We start from the raw sequence: 21,481 nt of genomic DNA, 5'->3' as shown, positions 1-21,481 counted from the left end.
TGCAATGATGGATCGCAACGTTTCCATCCGGAAGCGAGGGCTCTTGAGGGCCCTGTTGACCATCTTGAGATCGAGGATTGGACAGAATGATCCTTCCTTCTTGGGAACTACGAAGTAAACGGAATAATGGCCTGACCCCTATTCGCCGGAGGTACCGGAAGGATGGCATCCATGGCCAGGAGTCAGTCGAGTGTCCGCTGTACAATGAGCTGTTTCTGCACTGGGCCGCACAGAGAGAAGAGGAACCTGTCTCTTAGTGGCTGAGAAAATTCTAAAGTGTAGCCGTGCTTTAGAATATCCAGTACCCATTGATCGGAGGTAATTTTGACCCACTCCTTGTAGAAGAGGCGAAGACGTCCTCCTATCCGCAGCGTCGAGGGGTGGGTTGGCACACCTTCATTGGGCAGACTTGGAAGGGCCTCCTTGGGAGGAACTGTCCCAAGCCATCCTGCGGCCCCGAAATGAATGAGACCACAACTGGGACCGAGCCAATGAAGGCCTCTGGGAGACTGACCTGGACTGACGAAACCGTTGTTGACCTCTGAAACGGCTCCTAGTGGAACTGAAAATCCTGGAGCTTCTTGGGCGATCTTCCGGTAACTTATGCACCTTGTTTTCTCTGAGGGACTTAATAATCAGTTCCAGGTCTTCCCCAAAAAGTAATTTGCCCTTGAAGGGTAAGGATCCCAACTGACTTTTGGATGAAGAATCCACGGACCAATTCTGAAGCCAAAGAAGGCGTCTGGCTGAGACCGCTGAAGCCATTGACTTGGCCAAAACCCGGAGTAAGTCGTATAGCGCATCTGCCCCATAGGCTATGACTGATTCCAGAAGCTCTGCCTGCTGAGCCTCTTCCGGAGGCAGGTCCTGCGCACTGAACAGTTGTTGGAACCATTGGAGACCTGCACGCTGCATAAGGGAGCTACAGACAGTGGCCCTGACACCCAGGCAGACACCTCAAAAATCCTTTTAAGGTATACTTCCAGCTTCCGGTCCTGAAGATCCCGGAGAGAGGCACCCCCCGTAACCGGGATTGTCGTCCGTTTCGTGTCCACCTTCAGTACCTTAAGGAGATCCAGGTACTCGTCCAGGAGAGGGTAAAGCTTACCCATAGCTCTGCTCACCCTGAATGTCGCGTCAGGGGCATCCCATTCCCTGGATAACAACTGCAGGAGCATCTTATGGAAGGGGAAGGTTCTTGCCGGTGGGCGCAGCCCTGCCAAGACTGGATCCCCCTTCTTTGCCGTGGTAGCGGTGCCCGAGGCGTCCTCAGGTGCATCAGTATCCAGTTTCTGTAGAACATGGGGGATTAGGGGATCCAATTCTTTCCTATGAAATAGGCAGAGAACTCTAGGGTCATCCCCTTCTACCTACAAGTGGGAGGTCTGGTCCTCCAAATCAGGATCATGCAAAGGAGGTAAATGAGCAGGCATACTCGGCTGGGGGACGAGCCACACCCTGGAGGGCCCGGAGTATACCCCGCAGCCGAGCCATCCCCAGGCTGATCCACTCTGCTGACTTTGGTAGGAGGCGGTCCAGGTGTTGGCTCTTGCTGCTGACCTAAGCGAGCCATGTATGCACTGTGCATCAGCAGCACAAAATCTGTGGAAAAAGGACCCAGGGGGGAGGGGCCGTGGGGGAGAAATCAGGGAGGGTTGCTGAAAAAGCTCCAGAGGGAGTAGCCAGATCCCGAGGATCCCACGGGCTTCAGAACTGGCGGTGGCAGCGAAAAAACGAGGTCTGAATCCTCCAAGGGCTGCGCTGGAAGAGGCAGTTCAGAAATCAAAATGTCCGCCGTTCCCGCACTAGACAGGGACGGGGCCGACCCCCCCCCCCCCCCCCCCCGAGGCCAGCACGACTGTAAACGCGCAGCCGAACAAGTCATCGGGGTTGAGGGTCCCTTCCCGCTGGGGAGGCACCTCGAGCACAAGCCTTCCCTGGAGAGCTGGGACCCAGGCTCTCCGCAGGCTCCACATTGCGAAAATCGCAGCATGGGGGGAGGAAGGCACACAGCCCAATTATACACTCACCCCCCGAATCCTGACCAGAGTGGGAAAAGACCTCCACTCAAAGTGCCAATGACTAATCCTCTGAATAAACTTGCAGGTAAATAATTATATCTCTCACTTTTTTTTTTTTCAAGCAGAGGAATTACGCCTCTCTGCTGACACTGCCCCGAGGAAAGATGACGTCTCAGGGCAGTGAGTCGTTGGAAAGAGGGGGAGTGGTTGGAACCACCAACTATCGCCCCAAAATGCTGAAATCCTGAAAATTCTGTAAAAGAAATAAGACAGAACTTACCCGAACCCCACTGAAGGATAAACAAGGGAAAAAGTTCTGCCTGCAAGCTTCTGAGTTCCGCGGCACAGAGACCTTAGTAACAGCTTTTTTTTTTTTTTAATACAACTTGATCCAACCAAATAGAAAAGGTAAAAAGACAGAGAGACTAGAAGAACTACTGTTCTGTATCAAAGATAGGAGGGGGAACTGTAGCTTATACCACTCGCATCTGCTGGAGTCAGAGGAATACTGGAGGGATACAGAGGGTGCACCTGCTTATATAAGGGCGCCTCTCGAGTTTTGCTCTGACTCCATCTGCTGGAAGGGGGACATAACCCACTGTCTGGACTGATCCGGGTACGTACAGGGATTTGACATTATGCTGAACAATGGGAGCCAACTTTTCAAAATGGGGTTTGCTAAACTCGCATTAAGTTACCCCTTCCTAGCATCTAAAGGGCCAGCACTTGGGAAAGACGTATATGGTTCAATACACATCCCCTCACAAGTAAGGCAAGCAAGGGGAGGATTCAGAACGCTCCTCAGTACAGAGTGTTGGTAGCACAAGATATGAGGACAACTGATCAGTGCTGCATCATTTAAGCTCTTCTAGTTAGAGCTTAAGCAACCCCCTCGCCCCTGAGGCATTCACAGCCCTGAATCTCCCCTTTAAAAAAGATCAGAGTGAAGGAAAGTTGTCATTAAATTTCTAAAAGTTTAAAAATCCTAACCCTCATCACTTACCACCTTTTCATCTTTTCCCACCCTCTCTAGTCCCCAAGGCACCTGAAGAAATAAGTATATAGTGCACATGATTAGCCACACAGATCCGGACAGGTGTTTAATATTCTCATTGCACTCCCAGAGTAAGCAATATTGCCAAGAACCATTTAACTGTACAAACATATGGCAAGGGGAAAAAGTGTCAGGGCCAAGGAATATACAGAGAAGAAGAGAACAAAGGCTTGTTTAAGGGAGAGAAAATGAAGGAGACAATTATGACATGCAACAGGAACATACATTTAATGAAGAAAAACAACTTTGCTAGTTAACTCTCAACAAGAAACATCAATGTTTAAGAGCAGTTTCCTTCAAGAGCTCTCTCCAAATTCACCCACAAACTGGGAGACGGGGGAGGAGGCAGGAACGTCAATTGCCTGCCCAGCCCCTGAGAGAAGTAATTATGTGTTAGAGAATAGTTTTAAAGTGAGCCCCAGCACCACATTTGTACCTCAGAACTCAGCAAATCATATTAATACTATGTATTTTAAACAAAACCTCAAAAGCCACATAGCCCTGCAAAGATCCTAATTACTCACGGCCATTCTGCGTGCTAGCTTGCTGCTGATCACCCACAAACTTAAGACCAAAATCTCAGCTCTGCCTTTAAATTCAGTATGTGGTAGGGTCACCTGACTGGCCCCAGCCTCAGAACCAACCAAAAGAGGATGATTTTGATTGACAGCTCTCTGATATCTGCCATTCGACAGCCTGCTAAGATCCTCCCTCTGTGCTCTTCCCTTCATTGTAAACTCTGTACCCTGCAATCAACACAGCAGAGATTAAGCTGAGACAGAGTCATTCAATTTCTGGATGAAGTATTAATAATGCCCAAACAACTTTGCCAGAACGAGTAAATCTGTAATAGTCCCATGTTGGGGGGAAATTGGAATGAATGATGGAAAAGCTTTCACAATAATTGTCAGAACTCATATGAGCAATGAAATCCTTTTAGTCCCAAGTTTTATTCTTCAGCTTCATTGTGCAGTAAGAATATGTGAATTACCCCCCACTTATTATAACCAATGATCTTTGCTGGAAGTCATCTGCCAGATGTACACAGAAAGGTTTAGTCTGACAGTGCCTTTTCTTTCCATGTCCCCGCTAATAACATTTTCCAGTGGTAAGGAAAAAACAATGGGGGTCATTTTCAAAAGGATTTACAAACATAAAACTGAGCTTTACCTGTGTAAATGCATTTTAAGCGTGTAAGTGGGCTTTTGAAAATTGCTACACCATACGCCATTGAATTATCAGTAGGTTTTATATGTGTAAGTGCACTTCAAGTAAATGGCTTTGGAAAATTGCTAAGATAATATGCTACATACATGCATAACTCATTTGAAAATTACCCCCATTCTGTTTAATCTACAGCTATGGGAGATTTTATTTCAGAATACAAATCTTCTCATGGTCCTTGACAATTAGTGACTTACTGAAGTTATATCCTAAGATGGAGATTTTGGAGGAAAGGCTTCTAAGTCTCCTGTTGAAATGCATTTTGAGTCTTAGAACATTTTAAGGGCTGATCTAAGAAGAACATAAGAACATGCCATACTGGGTCAGACTGACGGTCCATCAAGCCCAGTATCCTGTATCCAACAGTGGCCAATCCTTGTAACAAATACCTGGAGAGATCCCAGATAGTAAATAGATCCTATGCTGCTATTGTGCAATGATAAGTAGTAGCTATTCCTTAAGGACATGATTTTAAAAAGCATTTACACGCTTAATATTGGGTTTTACACAAGTAAATGCACTTTTCCCAAGTAATGGGCGTTTCAAAATTACTACAATATATGCCATTGAATTGTCCATAGGATAATCACATATAAGTGCACTTTACGCATGTAAATAGTTATTTAAAATTACTATGATAGTATGTTACATTTATACATGTAACTGTTTTTAAAATTACTTCCAAAAAATTCAGTCTGTCTTTCCCTGATGTGCATCTGAATTCAATGTATATCAAGCTTGTTTTATTGCATTCTTTTTCAATAAATCAAGTTTGCTTGCAGGTTGATTTTAAAAGCATTCCTCATGCAATAATGCCCACATATGCATGTATGTGGGCCATCTGTGAGCAACAGAGATTTTAAAAAGCCACAAAAGATGCACAGATTTACCCGTGTGTATGTGAGGTATAAGTGAGCAGAATATCGTCAATATGCCATTCAAGGCTTGGTCAAGCTTCTCGTTACCTTGCATTTTCTTGCCACTGACTCTTTCTAGAATACAGTGGCTGTAGTGGCCGGTGTGGACTACTCAATATTTTTAAGGCATTTCAGCCAGCTACTGAGGGCCATGATGAAACAGGTCAGGGAGTACATTAAGTACCCACTGCAGCTTACAGAGTGGCAGGAAATGAAGTGTGCTTTCTCACATGGGGGAGAAATGGCACACTGTAACATGAGGCCCCGTCTAAGATAGCCTGTGCTTTACTGTATATTAAAGCTTCCGAGAAAATTAAGAAGATTATTTTACAACATTGACATCTTTTTACAGAGAAACCAATGTTTGCCTTTAGCAGAGGCTCTAATCTATGTGATAAATTAGTCCACTCAATGCTTCAAGAAGAATACCTGATAGCAGACTCTAACCAGTGGGGCCAATTTTCATGTGAACAGTGTGCGGTTTGTATTAACTATATGCATATCAAAGTATTTTCAGGTACAGAAGGGGTTAAACATTACCTTCAGGGCAGGTTTGATTGTAATTCTGAGCAAGTTATATATGCTATAGTTTGTCTGTGTTCTAAAATTTACATAGGTCAAACCAAAAGGAACATTAACATTTGAATTGCAGAACCTAAGTCTTGCATCTGTTCATGTAAAATTGAAACACTTTTGGTATCCCACTGGAGTGAAAGTCATCACACCACTGAAAGTGTAAAATACATTTTTTGTTATACAAAAAATAGAGTTGCACTGAGGGGGAAACATCAGTGTAGCATTACAACGCAAAGAGCAAGAATACATTTTCAGATGGAACACCCTGGAACCATGGGGATTAAACCAAGCTATTGGGAGTAGAGGACCGGAAGGGCTCACATGCATACAATTCCCAGCAGCCACCTGGAAGAGGACTCCAGAAGTCACAGCGAGCAATCCAGGCTTCAAACTCCACAGCTTCAGCTTCCAGAGTCACCGAATCCCTTGCAGCAGAAGAAGACCGAAAGCATAAAAGGAATTTAATTCAAAACAAAAGTCAATAAAGTCAGTAAATGGCGTGGGCCATGGCCGGCCATCCAGTGCTCCTACCATGTGACAGGGGCCGGCCAATGGCACGGATACCCTGTCACATGGTAAGGGCAAAGGGCCATCGACGCCATTTTTATTAGCGCAGTTGATGGCCTGAGAGCGGGAGATCGCTCCCCACGCCCCCACTAGACCACCAGGTAATTTTAAAACATTTTGGGGGGTGGGGGAAGCTAAGGAGTCGATTTTTAAAGGGTCAGTGGGTTTTTTTTTTATCGGGCCATCGGCGCCATTTTTATTAGTGGCATCAAAATGGCGCCGATGGCCCAAGAGCAGGAGATCAGTCCCGGGGCTTCTACTGGACCACCAGGTACTCGTAAAAAGTTTGGGGGGGGGTTCGGGAGGGTGGGGGAAGGTAAGGGTTTAGTTTTAAAGGGTCGGGGTGGGTTTAGGGGTTGTTTTGGTGTGCCAGTTTTCCCGCCCTCCCCCCAAATCCCCAATTTACGATTTTTCACGATAAATCGGGGGACTTGCTATTGTATCGCGCACTCTAACGATTTTTGATGATTTAAAAAATATCGGACAATTTTTTAAATTGTCAAAAAACGATTCACATCCCTACCTGCTATTAACACAGGTTATTTCCTGCCTATGTTACGATTCCTGCCCGCGGAGCTACTCTCCGCGAGCAGGCCTCTCACCTTCTCAGTCGTGCTGCCGTTGCAGACGCCGCTGAGGCCCTTCTCACCAAGGCTTGGGAGCTGCCATTGTTACCTTCATTTGCGCGGCCTAGTGCCGCCCCTGGGACACCTCTTGCGGCAGGAGAGCTGCCTCATACCTCCCCATGCAGCAGGAGCTGCCGCTCTCTAGCGGCCCGGAGGCCGCATCACTGCTCTCACCTTCGTGGCAGGGCCACCGACGTCTTCGTTGTCTCTGCAGTTTGGAGGCCACTGTTCTTCGTGGCATGGAGCCGCCCTGGATCCTCTTCGTGCAGCAGGGAAGCCACCTCCTCCCATCGGGGCCTGGTCAGAGGCCTGTCCCTTCATTGCTTCCTGTGCGGCAGGTCACCACTATCCGTAGTATTGCTTCTGCTTCCGTCCTGCCTCTAGGCACCGGCGCGCACCTCTTCACTGTACTTAAAGGGCCTGCGGCCGGATATGCCCCGGGCCCTACCTGATGACTGCTTCATGCTTCAGCCCTATAAAAGGGCCCTGCTTGCCTTCATCCAGTGCCTTCGGATTGGGTTCCACAGTCATCTGTGTCCTTCTCTTCAGTCCAGGTCCTCTGTGGCCTTCTCCTGCTTTGACAGCTCCGTCTCCGTGTTCCTGATGTCCTTCGTCCATATCTCCGGTTGTCTCCGTGTTCCTGATGTCCTTCATCCATACCTCCAGTTGTCTTCATGTTCCTGATGTTTGATGTTCCTTCCTGATGCCTTTGTCTTCACCTCTGCCTCCAGCTCTTTGGTCCCTTGATGTCCACTTTTTCGGCATGCCATTGTCGTGGTCCATGACCAGCCCACAGGCGGGCTGTGTAGGGTGCTTCAAGGTACAAGGCCTCAGTGCAAGCCTCCAGAAGACTTCTGCTTGTATCCTAAATCTTGAACCCTGAGTTGGTTGAGTGTCCTGTAACTTGAATCCTGAGCTCGTATCCTGTTCCTGTCTTCTGAGTCCCTTGCATTTGTGGACGTCCATGTCTAAGACTCTGTTTGAACTTGCTCCGCTTCAGCGTGGTCTGCAACCAGCCTCAGGTGGCTGTGTAGGGCGCGCCCTATGCAGGCCTCTTCGGGAACTTCGCCATGTTCCAATCTCATCTACTCCACACCTCGTCTAGAGCCTGCTTCAAGCCCAGTGTGGTCCGCAACCAGCCCCGCAGGTGGGGTGTATAGGGCGTGCTGCATCGCAGTTTCAACCCAGTACTTGATCTTGCTCCTGTATACTTTTGCCTGCAGTACCTTCATCCAAAAGCTTTGCCTGGGTCTTCGCCTATGTCTTCATCCAAGAGTCTTTGCCTATGTCTTCGTACAAGAGTCTTCCATGTCCCAAGGCCTCCATCTGCCCTCATCCTCTGTCCGGCCTGCCACCTTTTGCCGTTACCCAGCGGCGGGTCCGAAAGGGCTTGGAACGGTCAGAGGACTGTTCATTGACCAACATTGCGTTGCTGGTCTTCTTGGGGCGTGCAGGTCCGGTAGAGGGTCAGACCTTCAGTCTTCTTGTCTCCGCTCCATCCTTCTTCTGTTTCTTGTTTGCCCATGCTTGCATCGGCTCACCTCTCACTGCACTCTCGGGGCTCCTCCCTGAGCAGCGTGGCGTTCCAAGGGCTCACATCTCTCGTCAGAAGCAATCGCGCCTCCGCGCTCGCAACAGCCTAGATCTAGGAATTTGAATAGAGAGTCCAATGAGCAGATACAAAATAACTTGACTAATTTTCTTGAGGATTCTGATATGGTTGTGTTTGATAAGAGTACGCTCTTGGTCTCCCTAATTTCCACTTATGATGTTAATAAAATTATGAAAACATATTTCAGAAAATACCCAGTAAAATTTCTGGATATTACTATTAAAATCTTCCCTGACTTGGCTTTAGTCACCCAAGTGAGACAAAAGAATTGTCTTACATTTCGTCAAGAAGTGATTGATTTGAGCTTTACAGTCTTGCTACGTTTTCCATGTAAATGCTTGGTGAAAAAGAGAGACAAATGTTATATTTTCTTTTCTCCAGATCAATTGAAGGTTTTCATAGATTCAAAGAAACCCAGCACATCAACCCTTGTGTTATAATATCAGTAGAAACCAGGTTTGCTATGCTAGTCCATTTTTGTTTCTAATTTTTTAATCTTTAACCTAAAACTCCCAATATTCTGCCTCCCAAATTAGAATTGATAGTAAAAGAAAAGGTAATTCTTATTAATATAAATCCACCAGTTTTTAAAAATATGTTTTAATAAGTTATGAATTTTACTGTCCTTTTAATAAAGTAACATTTTTAATGACTGACAGGTCTCTTTCTTCCTTGGTGTGACTCAATTTTAGAATGGGCCTTGCATCATTGTTCTAGAGTTTCCCAGACTTGTGAGAGAATCTCTGGACCAAGAAAGCACGGCCTGTGATGCTGCTAGCAGGCCCTGCATGTGTGGTCCAGAGTTTTCCAAAAACAGTCCTAGGTGGCATCTGGGGAGGGTGAAAGTACTAGTAGTAGCCAGGGGACCCCTTTTTCCAGTCAGGGGAAAGTGGTTGGAAAGGGGATGAGTGTTCCTCAAGTTGATCCCAGGCTCTAAACCCCCTTCCAGCAGTCAGGTGGCAGGCTAGTAGGCCGCTACCAAAAGTCAGAATTGACAACCTACCATGAAGGAAATGGGATAGTGTTCAATAGCACTGTCTTGGAGTAGGAGGCAAGCAGCATTAAAACTTATAACGAGGAGCACTAGGGAAATGATTGCCTTTGATGACCAGCCCCTGCAGGTAGTAGAGAATGTGGACTTTAAGCATCTGCTACAGGTAGCAGTGCCAAATACAAAGTCCCCAAGACCATCTTTAGTAGGAAGGTCATCCCCAGCCTGTATAACCAGTGCCATAGTAGCATCCGGACACTGCTGGCTAAGGCAGAGGAGAATAGTGTGCATTTCACCAGTAACATCTAGACCACAAATGCTACACACTCTTACCTCTCTAATGGCATACTGATGGGATCTGGTGGAGGCAGGTGGAGGCAGCAGCTCTAGCAGAGATGAAGCATCAGGGTGCAGGTCTGCTCTGTTGCATACCCAGTCCTTGGATGAGTCCCATACCTCAGCCAATATTATATCAGCCATAAAAGAGATGCTTGAGGGCCGGCAGGTAGATAGGAGTGAGAGGAGTTTAAATGCATGTTTCTTTGTGACACAAATATAGTAAAGGCAATACACAATTAAGAAAGATGGAAGGAAGGCCAAAGGATTGCTGATATGGTTAAAAGCTGAGGTGAAAGAGTCTATTTTAGCCAAAATATCTTCCTTCAAAAATTGGAAGAAGGATCCATCTGAAGAAATAGGAAAAAGCATAAGCATTGACAAGTTAAGTATAAAACATTGATAAGACAAGCTAAGAGAATTTGAAAAGAAGTTGGCCATAGAGGCAAAAATTCATAATAAAAATATTTGTAAATATATCTGAAGCGGGAAGCCTGCGAGGGAGACATTTGGACCATTAGATGATGAAGGTGTTAAAGGGGCACTTAGGGAAATGATGATATTGGGGAAAGACTAAATGAATTCTTTGCTTCAGTATTTACTGATGAAGATGTTGGGAAGATACCCATTCCGGAGACAGTTTTCAAAGGTGACGATTCAAAGAATTGACCCAAATCACAGTGAACCTGGAAGATATAGTAGGCTAGATTGACAAACTGAAGGGCAGCAAATCACCTAGACCAGATGGTATGCACCCCAGGGTTCTAAAAGAAATAAAAAATGAAATTTTAGACCTATTACAAGTAATTGGTAACCTTTCATTAAAATCATCCATTGTACCCGAAGACTGGAAGATGGCCAATGTACCCCGTTATGTAAAAAGGGCTCCAGAGGTGATCTGGGATACTATAGACCAGTGAGCCTGAATTCAGTGCCAGGAAAAATCATGGAAACTATTATAAAGAATAAAATCACAGAACATATAAATAGACATGGTTTAATGGGACACAACCAGCATGGATTTACCCAAAGGAAGTCTTCACTCACAAATCTGGTACATTTTTTGAAGTGGTAAATAAATATGTGGATAACGGTAAACCAGTAGATATGATGTATTTGGATTTCCAGAAGGTGTTTGACAAAGCCCCTCATGAGAGGCTTCTAAGAAAACTAAAAAGTTATGGGATAGGAGGAGATGTCCTTTTGTGGACTGCAAACTGGTTAAAAGACAGGGTCCTCAGTCTGATATAATTTCTTTTTGGAGGCTGTGGAGGCAAAAGACATGCTTCAAGAATAATTTGGCTAGCTCTGGGGATGATGGGAGGCTTCGCAGAGGGATAAAATGACCCATTTTAGAAAAACGGTCAATGATGACCCAGATAACTGTGTTGTTCTGAGACGGTGGTAAGTCCGTGATGAAATCCGTTGATATACTTGACCAGAGTTTGGTTGGGAGCTGGAAGTGGTTGGAGGAGGCCCTATGGTCGTACCATTGGAGGTTTCTGTTGGGCACAGATGGGGCATGAATTAACATAGTTGCGGGAGTCCTTCACCATATTGGGCCACCAATAAAACCTCTGCAACATCTCGAGGGTTCTCATACGACCAGGATGTCCTGCCAACTTGGAATCATGGACCCAGCAGAGTACACGCTCACGTAATCGACTTGGAATGACAGTCTTTCCGGCGGGTGCCATGGTGGTCACCGCTAGAGCTACACAGGCTGGATCAATAATATGTCTCGGGACATCAGGGATGTCTTCCGGTTCTAAGGACCTGGAGAGCGCATCTGCGCAGAGGTTTTTTGAGGCGGGTCGGTAGCGCAGTTCAAAATTAAATTGTTTAAAGAATAGTGCCCATCGGGCTTGCCTCGGATTCAAGAGTTGTGCTTCTTTTAAGTGTTTGAGATTTTTATGATCAGTGAAAATGGTAAATTTATGTTGCACCCCTTCCAGTCATGAGTGCCACTCTTGGAGGGCAAACTTGATGGCCAGGAGTTCCCGATCTCTGATTGTATAGTTCTGTTCTGCCGGCGAGAATTTGTGCGAATAAAATGAGCATGGTATCAATGTACCCTTAGGAGAAAATTGGCTTAGTACCGCTCCGGCTTCAATAGCGGACGCATCGACTTCTACGACAAATGGACGTCTTGGGTCTGGATGTCGCAGGCATGGACTGGAGCAGAAGACCTCTTTCAATGCATGAAAGGTGGCTTGCACTTTGGGAGTCCAAACACGGGTGTTCGCCCCTTTTTTTGTCATGGCGGTGAGTGGAGCGGCTAGGGTAGAATAATTGGCTATAAAGCTTCTATAATAGTGAAGCCAAGGAATCTCTGCAAGTATGGAGGCTGACTGGCTGGGGCCAATCCCGAATGCCTTGAAGTTTCTCTCAATCCATAGAAAATCCTCGATCGGAGATAATATACCCGAGGAAGGGCAGGTGGTTTTTCTCAAAAATGCATTTTTCCAGTTTGGCGTAGAGGTGGTTCTCTCTCAGGCATTGAAGTACGGTCTTGACATGAGCACGATGTGAGTCTAGATCCTTTGAGAAGATCAGGATGTCGTCCAGGTACATGACTACAAAGGAGTGTAGGAGATCTCAGAGAATTTCATTCATAAGACATTGAAAGACTGTGGGAGTGTTACAGAAGCCATCCCTAGAGTTGAACACGGTCTTTCAAATATCTTCCGGTTGGATGCGTACAAGATTGTACGCTCCCTGTAGATCCAACTTCGTGAAGATCCAAGCCTCTTGGAGGCGGTCAAACAGCTCACTGATGAGGGGCAACGGGTAGCGATCTTTTCAGGTTATGGTATTAAGCCCTCTGTAATCAATACAAGGGTGCAATCCTCCGTTCTTTTTCTTCGCAAAGAAAAAAACCTGTCCCTACAGGAGAGTTGGAGGGTCTAATGAACCCTTTTTCTAGGTTTTCTTTAATATACTCAAACATGGCTAACTATAGTTACCGTTCCATGTAAAGGCCTTTGCCTATCTGTTCTAAGTTAACTGTAAACTGATACGATGTGCAAACGGTTGTCAGTATAGAAAAAAATTCCAAATAAATAAATAAATCGCCCCTACATTGATGGCACTGCATTGGCTCCCTATACAATCAAGAATATATTATAAAGTTCTAACGATTAGATTCAATAACATTAATCCAGACAATAATGATCTGCTTGGAGTAACATTTAAACCACACATTCCTGCTCGAACTCTCAGATCACAAAATAAAGGCCTCTTAACAATCCCCACTATAAGACATTCTCATCTGACACAAACTAGAGACAGAGTAATTTCAACTGCTGGCCCGAAACTCTGGAATTCAATGCCTGAGGATCTAAGAATAACAACAGACAAAAAGAAATTTAAAAGTGACTTGAAAAATGGGCTTCTCCTGCACTTCAGCCTTGCCTTGCATTGGAGTTACTTGCTCCTGGAAGTCTCGTCTTCCAGCGCTCCATCAGGTCTTCATTCTTCATTGGAGCTCCATGTCTCATCTTGCTTCCTGAGTCTTCGTGGTTTCCTGATGTTCCATGTCTTCATGTTTCGAGGTTCCCAGTCCAGGCTTCCTGATGTTTCACTTCCTGATGTTCCAGGCTTCCTGATGTTCCACTTCCTGATGTTCCGAGGTTCCGCTCCTCCTTCACTCGTTCTGAGTCCTCCTGACCCTCTAGCTCCTTTGGTTCTCCAGATGACATCTTGTTGGGGTAAATCCATCCCGTCTGTCCCTGTTCCCGTCATTGGAGTTTCATCTCAGCTGGATTCCCTTCCTGCGCTTGTCCCAATCTCCGCATGGTCCGAGACCAGCCTCTTCAGGTTGTGTAGGGTGTGCAGTGGGACAGGGTGGTCCGCGACCAGTCCTGCGGGTGGACTGTGTAGGGCGCCCTGAAAGACAGTGCCAATGTCCGAACCTTCCCAGCTTCTTGTCTCATCCAAGAGTCTTCCAAGTTCCTCGTCTCGTCAAGAGTCTTCCAAGAGCCTCATCCACTTCCAGAGTCTTCTTGTCTCATCTTGAGTCTTCTGTGTCACAAGGCCTCCGTCTGCCCTCATCCTCAGTCCAGTCTGCTGCTTCTTGCCGATACCTAGCGGCAGGTCCGAAAGGGCTGGGAATGGTCGGAGGACTGTTCAATAACCAACATTGCGTTGTTGGTCTTCCAGAAGCATGCAGGTCCAGCAGAGGGTTAGACTTTGTCTTCACCCATGCTGGGACATGCCTCGCCAACCCTCGGTGCTGTCTTGGATTCATCTGGAATTGTGCTGAGGCCCAAGGGCACACATATTCCCCTCAAGTTGGGATCGCTCTCCTAGTGGTCCCTGACATAACAGACTGCAAGGCCTCTCAAGGCCTCCCGTAACATAACATTACTGAAATAGCCGTTTATGGATTTATCCTCTAGGAACTTATCCAAACCTTTTTTAAACCCAGTTACACTAACCACTGTAACCACATACTCTGGCAATGAATTCCAGGGCTTAACTATATACTGAGTGAAAAATAATTTCTTCGATTTGTTTTAAATGTGCTACTTGCTAACTTCATGGAATGCCTCCTAGTCCTCCTATTATCCGAAAGTGTAAATAACCGATTCACATCTACTCGTTCAAGACCTTTCATGATCTTAAAGACCTCCCATCTTACTTCTTAGACTTTTGGCATTAGAATACAAACATTTCAAAGTGTGTTTTTGTTTGTATTTACATTCTGCTTTTCAGTTGACAGGGATAAATTGGAATCTTTTAGCTCATGTAAGTTTTTAATTATAAGCACTTGGACTACTTTTATTATTAGTGGAACCTCTCTGCTGGGATGCCCTAACTCTAATGCATCATTAGTATTCTTTGAAGATACCTCCCTCTGAATCATGCGCTGCTGAGCCACTGTTGGCTTTCCCCTTTGTTCTAGTTTAAAAGCTGCTCTATCTCCTTTTTAAAGGTTAGTGTCAGCAGCCTGGTTCCACTTCTTCAGTAAAGACTCTCCCTTCCCCTAAAGGTTCCTCAGTTCCTTACAAAACTGAATCCCTCTTCCTTGCACCATCGTCTCATCCATGCATTGAGACTCTGGAGCTCTGCCTGCCTCTGAGGACCAGAACATGGAACAGGGAACATTTAAGAGAATGCTTCCTCGGAGGTTCTGGATTTCAGCTTTCTACCTAAAAGCCTAAATTTGGCTTTTAGAACCTCCCTCCCCCATTTTCCTATGTCGTTAGTGCCCACATGTACCACTACAGCCAGCTCCTCCCTAGCACTGTCCAAAATTCTATCTAGATGATGCATGAGATCCGCCACCTTCGCACCATGTAAGCATGTTACCAAGCGATCCTCATGCCCACCAGCTACCCAGCTTCTACATTCCTAATAATTCAATCACCAACTATGACGAACTACCTGACCCTTCCCTGCTTGGCAGAAGCCCTGGGAGACTCGGTGCAAGAGGACAATGCACCACCTGGAGAGCAGGTCCTTGCTACAGGATCATTTCCTGTTGCACCATGTTGATGCTCTCTGATCATAAAACCTTTCTCCTCCAAGGAAGCACCAGGGATGCCAGACTTGAGTTGGGACTTGGCTACTATGTCCCTGAAGGTCTCATCTATATACCCCTCTGTCTGCCTCAGCTCCTCAGGACTGCCACTCTACCCTCCAGAGATCAGACTCATTCTCTGAGAGGCAGGAGCTCTTTGCATCGGATGCATACGTACAATTTCTCATTGGCGGTAAAAAATCATACATGTGACACTCTATGCAAAAGACTGGGAGGCTCCCTTCTTGCTGCTGGACTGCTGCCTTCATCTTAAATTTGTTCAGTTCTTAATTATTAGGTTGCTATGGGTGTAGGAATGCATACAATTAGGGTCCTTTAAATGTATTAGTGTATTCACTTTAAAGGATAACACATTGAAATCTGGTAGTAACCTACAAGGGAATGATCAAACTCTTGATAAGGTATGGGGAATTTCTGAGTTTAAGTTAAAAGGCTGATTTTTTTTAATGTATTTTTTAAGTGTGAAAGTGACACCTGCCTATAAATTAAAGAATGAGCTAGGGATGGGTGGGTGAAGAGTGGGAGGGTTGGGAAAAACAAACACACAAACTTCTGTTTGTTGCCTGACTTTCTGACTTGCTATTTAAAACAAAACACATGAACACACTAAATAATATATCCCAATAGCTTACTTCTCCCCAATACTTTTGAGTTTTAAACATTTCTCCAAGCAGTATTTACTGATTCTTTCCAGCCACCAGCAAGATGATCCTTTCCTCTCAGTGCTCCCACTGGATTGTGAGGTACAGCTGGTAAAGGACCTGGATCATCTTGGGACCTCACCCCTGGAGAAGAATCCAGTTAACTAATAGGAACCACCATTAATTCCCCAGGACTCAAAGGAGATGGAGTAGGCATCTGTGTTGGGACTGGACCAGAGGGACTAGAGAGAGTGATAGCTCTCTATGAGTGAAGCCAAAAGAACTGGAGGCTTCAAGCTCACGTGGTCCCAACACTGAACTAGTAAAATTAAAAGTTTCTATGGATGGTTGGGTAAGTCGAGGGGTAGATTGAGACATAGGAGGGATGTATCTCAATGTACCTTTTCTCTTCTTGCCCATGTCAGGTGTAGAAACCCAGAAAATGCAATACAGACGTGCTTCCAAACCAGTTAGAAGGAGCGTGCCCTTTTGGTGCACGATTTTGGCATGCACCAGTGGCTGTGTGCCGCTGCATGCCTCACTCTTATCAACCAGGCTCTGGGATTTGCCGTGTTGTCAGCCAGCAGCAGCAGGTAGGTTCCCGGATGTTAGAAGGGGAACCCAGCAGAGAAAACCTCCTCATGCTCTCCCCTAGACAACAATTTGAAATTTTACCACATTCAAACCCTCTTTTAGCATAGAAATACTTTGAAAACAATATTAACAATTAATTTTTTTTTCTCTTTCATAGAATCTTAAGCTGAAACCAGCTATAAGTCAGGTAAGTACTGTGTCTGTAACTCCCCTTGTACTGTACTCTAACTGCGTCTGTTCTCTAAAGTAGTATTTTAGGAAATTGGTTCTTTGTTTTCTCTTTTAGGAACGTTTGGAACAGAGTCCCTTTGAGGTAGGTATTCTTGTCTTTTCTTTCCCTCTGTGTATGTTATTTGGGTTCCTCTCACTTTGTTTTAGCATTGTACTCAATAACATAAAATTAGTCTGGCCAGACCTAGCATGTGTGATTTCTCAGATGTGAGTGTCGCCACTCTTACCTCCAGTCCTTTTTCTTGCCAGAGTTCCGATGTGATGGCTCTATAGCAGGCATCTCCTGAGCGATAATTCTGGATGCGACAGACGTCCTCAAGGCGTCGAGTCAAGATGCACCGGGCATTAAACATAAGAACATAAGAATATGCCATACTGGGTCAGACCAAGGGTCCATCAAGCCCAGCATCCTGTCTCCAACTGTGGCCAATCCAGGCCATAAGAACCTGGCAAGTACCCAAAAACTAAGTCTATTCCATGTTACCGTTGTTAGTAATAGCAGTGGCTATTTTCTAAGTCAAATTAATTAATAGCAGGTGATGGACTTCTCCTATAAGAACATATCCATTCCTCTTTTAAACACAGCTATACTAACTGCACTAACCACATCCTCTGGCAACAAATTCCAGAGTTTAATTGTGCGTTGAGTAAAAAAGAACTTTCTCCGATTAGTTTTAAATGTGCCCCATGCTAACTTCATGGAGTGCCCCCTAGTCTTTCTATTATCCGAAAGAGTAAATAACCGATTCACATCTACCCATTCTAGATCTCTCATGATTTTAAACACCTCTATCATATCCCCCCTCAGCCGTCTCTTCTCCAAGCTGAAAAGTCCTAACCTCTTCAGCCTTTCCTCATAGGGGAGCTGTTCCAATCCCCTTATCATTTTGGTAGCCCTTCTCTGTACCTTTTCCATTGCAATTATTTCTTTTTTGAGATGTGGCGACCAGAATTGTACACAGTATTCAAGGTGCGGTCTCACCATGGAGCGATACAGAGGCATTATGACATTTTCCGTTTTATTCACCATTCCCTTTCTAATAAATCCCAACATTCTATTTGCTTTCTTGACTGCCGCAGCAGACTGAACTGACGATTTCAATGTGTTATCCACTATGACGCCTAGATCTCTTTCTTGGGTTGTAGCACCCAATATGGAACCCCACATTGTGTAACTATAGCATGGGTTATTTTTCCCTATATACATCACCTTGCACTTATCCACATTAAATTTTATCTGCCATTTTGATGCCCAGTTTTCCAGTCTCACAAGGTCTTCCTACAATTTATCACAATCTGCTTGTGATTTAACAACTCTGAACAATTTTGTATCATCTGCAAATTTGATTATCTCACTCGTCGTATTTCTTTCCAGATCATTTATAAATATATTGAAAAGTAAGGGTCCCAAAACAGATCCCTGAGGCACTCCATTGCCCACTCCCTTCCACTGAGAAAATTGTCCATTTAATCTTACTCTCTGTTTCCTGTCTTTTAGCCAGTTTGTAATCCACGAAAGGACATCGCCACCTATCCCATGACTTTTTACTTTTCTTAGAAGCCTCTCATGAGGAAATTTGTCAGACGCCTTCTGAAAATCCAAGTATACTACATCTACCGGTTCACCTTTATCCACATGTTTATTAACTCCTTCAAAAAAGTGAAGCAGATTTGTGAGGCAAGTCTTGCCTTGAGTAAAGCCATGCTGACTTTGTTCCATTAAACCATGTCTTTCTATATGTTCTGTGATTTTGATGTTTAGAACACTTTCCACTGTTTTTCCTGGCACTGAAGTCAGGCTAACTGGTCTGTAGTTTCCCGGATCGCCCCTGGAGCCCTTTTTAAATATTGGAGTTATATTTGCTATCCTCCAGTCTTCAGGTACAATGGATGATTTTAATGATAGGTTACAAATTTTTACTAATAGGTCTGAAATTTCATTTTTTAGTTCCTTCAGAACTCTTGAGTGTATACCATCCGGTCCAGGTGATTTACTACTCTTCAGTTTGTCAGTCAGGTCTACCACATCTTCTAGGTTCACCGTGATTTGATTCAGTCCATCTGAATCATTACCTATGAAAACCTTCTCCAGTACAGGTACCTCCCCAACATCCTCTTCAGTAATCACTGAAGCAAAGAAATCATTTAATCTTTCCACTATGGCCTTATCTTCTCTAAGTGCCCCTTTAACCCCTCGATCATCTAATGGTCCAACTGACTCCCTCACAGGCTTTCTGCTTCAGATATATTTTAAAAAGATTTTACTGTGAGTTTTTGCCTCTACGGCCAACTTCTTTTCAAATTCTCTCTTAGCCTGTCTTATCAATGTCTTACATTTAACTTGCCAACATTTATGCATTATCCTATTTTCTTCTGTTGGATCCTTCTTCCAATTTTTGAATGAAGATCTTTTATTTATTTATTTATTTAGAATTTTTTTTGTATACCGACAACCGTTTGCACATCGTATCGGTTCACAAAGAACTTAGAACTAAGACAGGAAAGCTGTCTTTTAGGCAAAGCCTTTACAAGGAACATGGATAACATAAAAACGCATAAGAGATTAGACAGGTACATGAATAGTAGCAGGGGTAGGGAATGAAAGGTGCTAGGAGAAAAACATTTTGAGCTAGGTGCAGCTTTTTTTTGGAGCTTTTGGCTAAAATAGCTTCTTTCACCTCCCCTTTTAACCATGCCGGTAATCGTTTTGCCTTCTTTCCACCTTTCTTAATGTGTGGAATACATCTGGACTGTGCTTCTAGAATGGTATTTTTTAACAATGACCACGCCTCTTGCACATTTTTTACTTTTGTAGCTGCTCCTTTCAGTTTTTTTCTAACTATTTTTCTCATTTTATCAAAGTTTCCCTTTTGAAAGTTTAGCACGAGAGCCGTGGATTTGCATACTGTTCCTCTTCAAGTCATTAATTCAAATTTGATCATATTATGATCACTATTGCCAAGCGGCCCCACCACCGTTACCTCTCTCACCAAGTCCTGTGCTCCACTGAGAATTAGATCTAAAATTGCTCCCTCTCTCGTCGGTTCCTCAACCAATTGCTCCATAAAGCTATCATTTATTCCATCCAGGAATGTTATCTCTCTAGCGTGTCCCGATGATACATTTACTGAGTCAATTTTGGGGGAATTGAAGTCTCCCATTCTTACCACACTACCAATTTGGTTAGCTTCCCTAATTTCCATCTCACTGTCCATCTCACCATCTTGACCAGGTGGACGGTAGTATACTCCTATCACTATAGTCTTCCCCGACACACAAGGGATTTCTACCCATAAAGATTCAATTTTGCATTTAGTCTCATGCAGGATGTTTATCCTGTTGGACTCTATGCCATCCCAGACATGAAGTGCCACACCGCCTCCCGGGTGCTCCTCTCTGTCATTGTGATATAATTTGTACCCCGCTATAGCACTGTCCCATTGGTTAATGGCTATCCTCCTTCCACCATTTCTCTGAGATGCCAATTAAGTCTATGTCATCATTCAATGCTAAATACTCGCACCTGAATCCCCCTGGACTCTATTATATCCAATTTCACGGCGCATCCACTATATGACCTTCATAATAGGCATCATTGTGCGGTAACACGTACCTTTTTCCACTCTGCCTTATTTTTCATCATTGGTCAGTCCACGGACACGGACACAGACACGGAAAGGCAATGTGAGGAGTTGACACATTGCCATTGACCATCGGATGTGAAAACCTTGGGCTGGAAGAAATTCAATAAGAAATATTTGGATTTCAAGATAAGCAACGATACTATTAATAGTTTGGCTAAGCAAATTTATGGGAAAAAATTTTAATACACAGAGCACTTGAGCACTAGCAAAAAATGTAAAAATCATGTTATGGACTGACCAATGATTAAAAATAAGGCAGAGTGGAAAAAGGTACGTGTTACCGCACAATGATGCCTATTATGAAGGTCATATAGTGGATGCACCGTGAAATTGGATGTAATAGAGTCCAGGGGGATTCAGGTGCGAGTATTTGGTGTTCATTGACCCCCAGCTCAAATGTTCATTGAGTTATCGATCTAGGGGTTATAGTTGATCATTCAATGCTATACATTCTAATTCTCCCATCTTACTTCTTAGACTTCTGGCATTAGCATATAAACATTTCAAAGTTTGTTTTTTGTTTGTATTTTCATTCTGCTTTTTAATTGATAGGGATAAGTTAGAATTTTTTAGCTCAGGTGAGATTTTAGTTACAGGCACTTGAACTACTTTTCCTATTATTGGAACCTCACTGTCGGGATGCCCTAATTCTAATGCATCATTAGTATCCTTTGAAGATACATCTCTCCGAACCATGCACTGTTGAGCTTCTATCGGCTTTCCCCTTTGTTCTAGTTTAAAAGCTGCTCTATCTCCTTTTTAAAGGTTAGCGCCAGCAGTCTGGTTCCACCCTGGTTAAAGTGGAGCCCATCCCTTCGGAAGAGACTCCCCCTTCCCCAAAAGGTCCCCCAGTTCCTAACAAAACTGAATCCCTCTTCCTTGTACCATCGTCTCATCCACGC

The 21,481-nt window shown here is 44.5% G+C and overlaps 1 protein-coding gene across 1 annotated transcript in view; it reads left to right on the top strand.

The window, feature by feature from the left end:
• Positions 1-17,223, top strand: part of LOC115086150 (galectin-1-like) — a 48,623-nt gene extending 31,400 nt beyond the window's left edge. The window contains exons 4-6 of the mRNA XM_029592652.1: positions 16,862-16,891; positions 16,991-17,017; positions 17,185-17,223. Coding sequence (XP_029448512.1) covers positions 16,862-16,891; positions 16,991-17,017; positions 17,185-17,208 — 81 coding nt within the window. The 3' untranslated portion in view covers positions 17,209-17,223. The remainder of the gene's footprint in view (positions 1-16,861; positions 16,892-16,990; positions 17,018-17,184) is intronic.
• The last annotated feature ends 4,258 nt before the right edge of the window (positions 17,224-21,481 follow it).

The sequence above is a fragment of the Rhinatrema bivittatum genome, chromosome 2, assembly GCF_901001135.1.
Source record: "Rhinatrema bivittatum chromosome 2, aRhiBiv1.1, whole genome shotgun sequence".
Classification (NCBI taxonomy): Eukaryota; Metazoa; Chordata; class Amphibia; order Gymnophiona; family Rhinatrematidae; genus Rhinatrema; species Rhinatrema bivittatum.
Note: the sequence above shows the minus strand (reverse complement) of the source record. Positions and strands in the feature narration are given on the sequence as shown.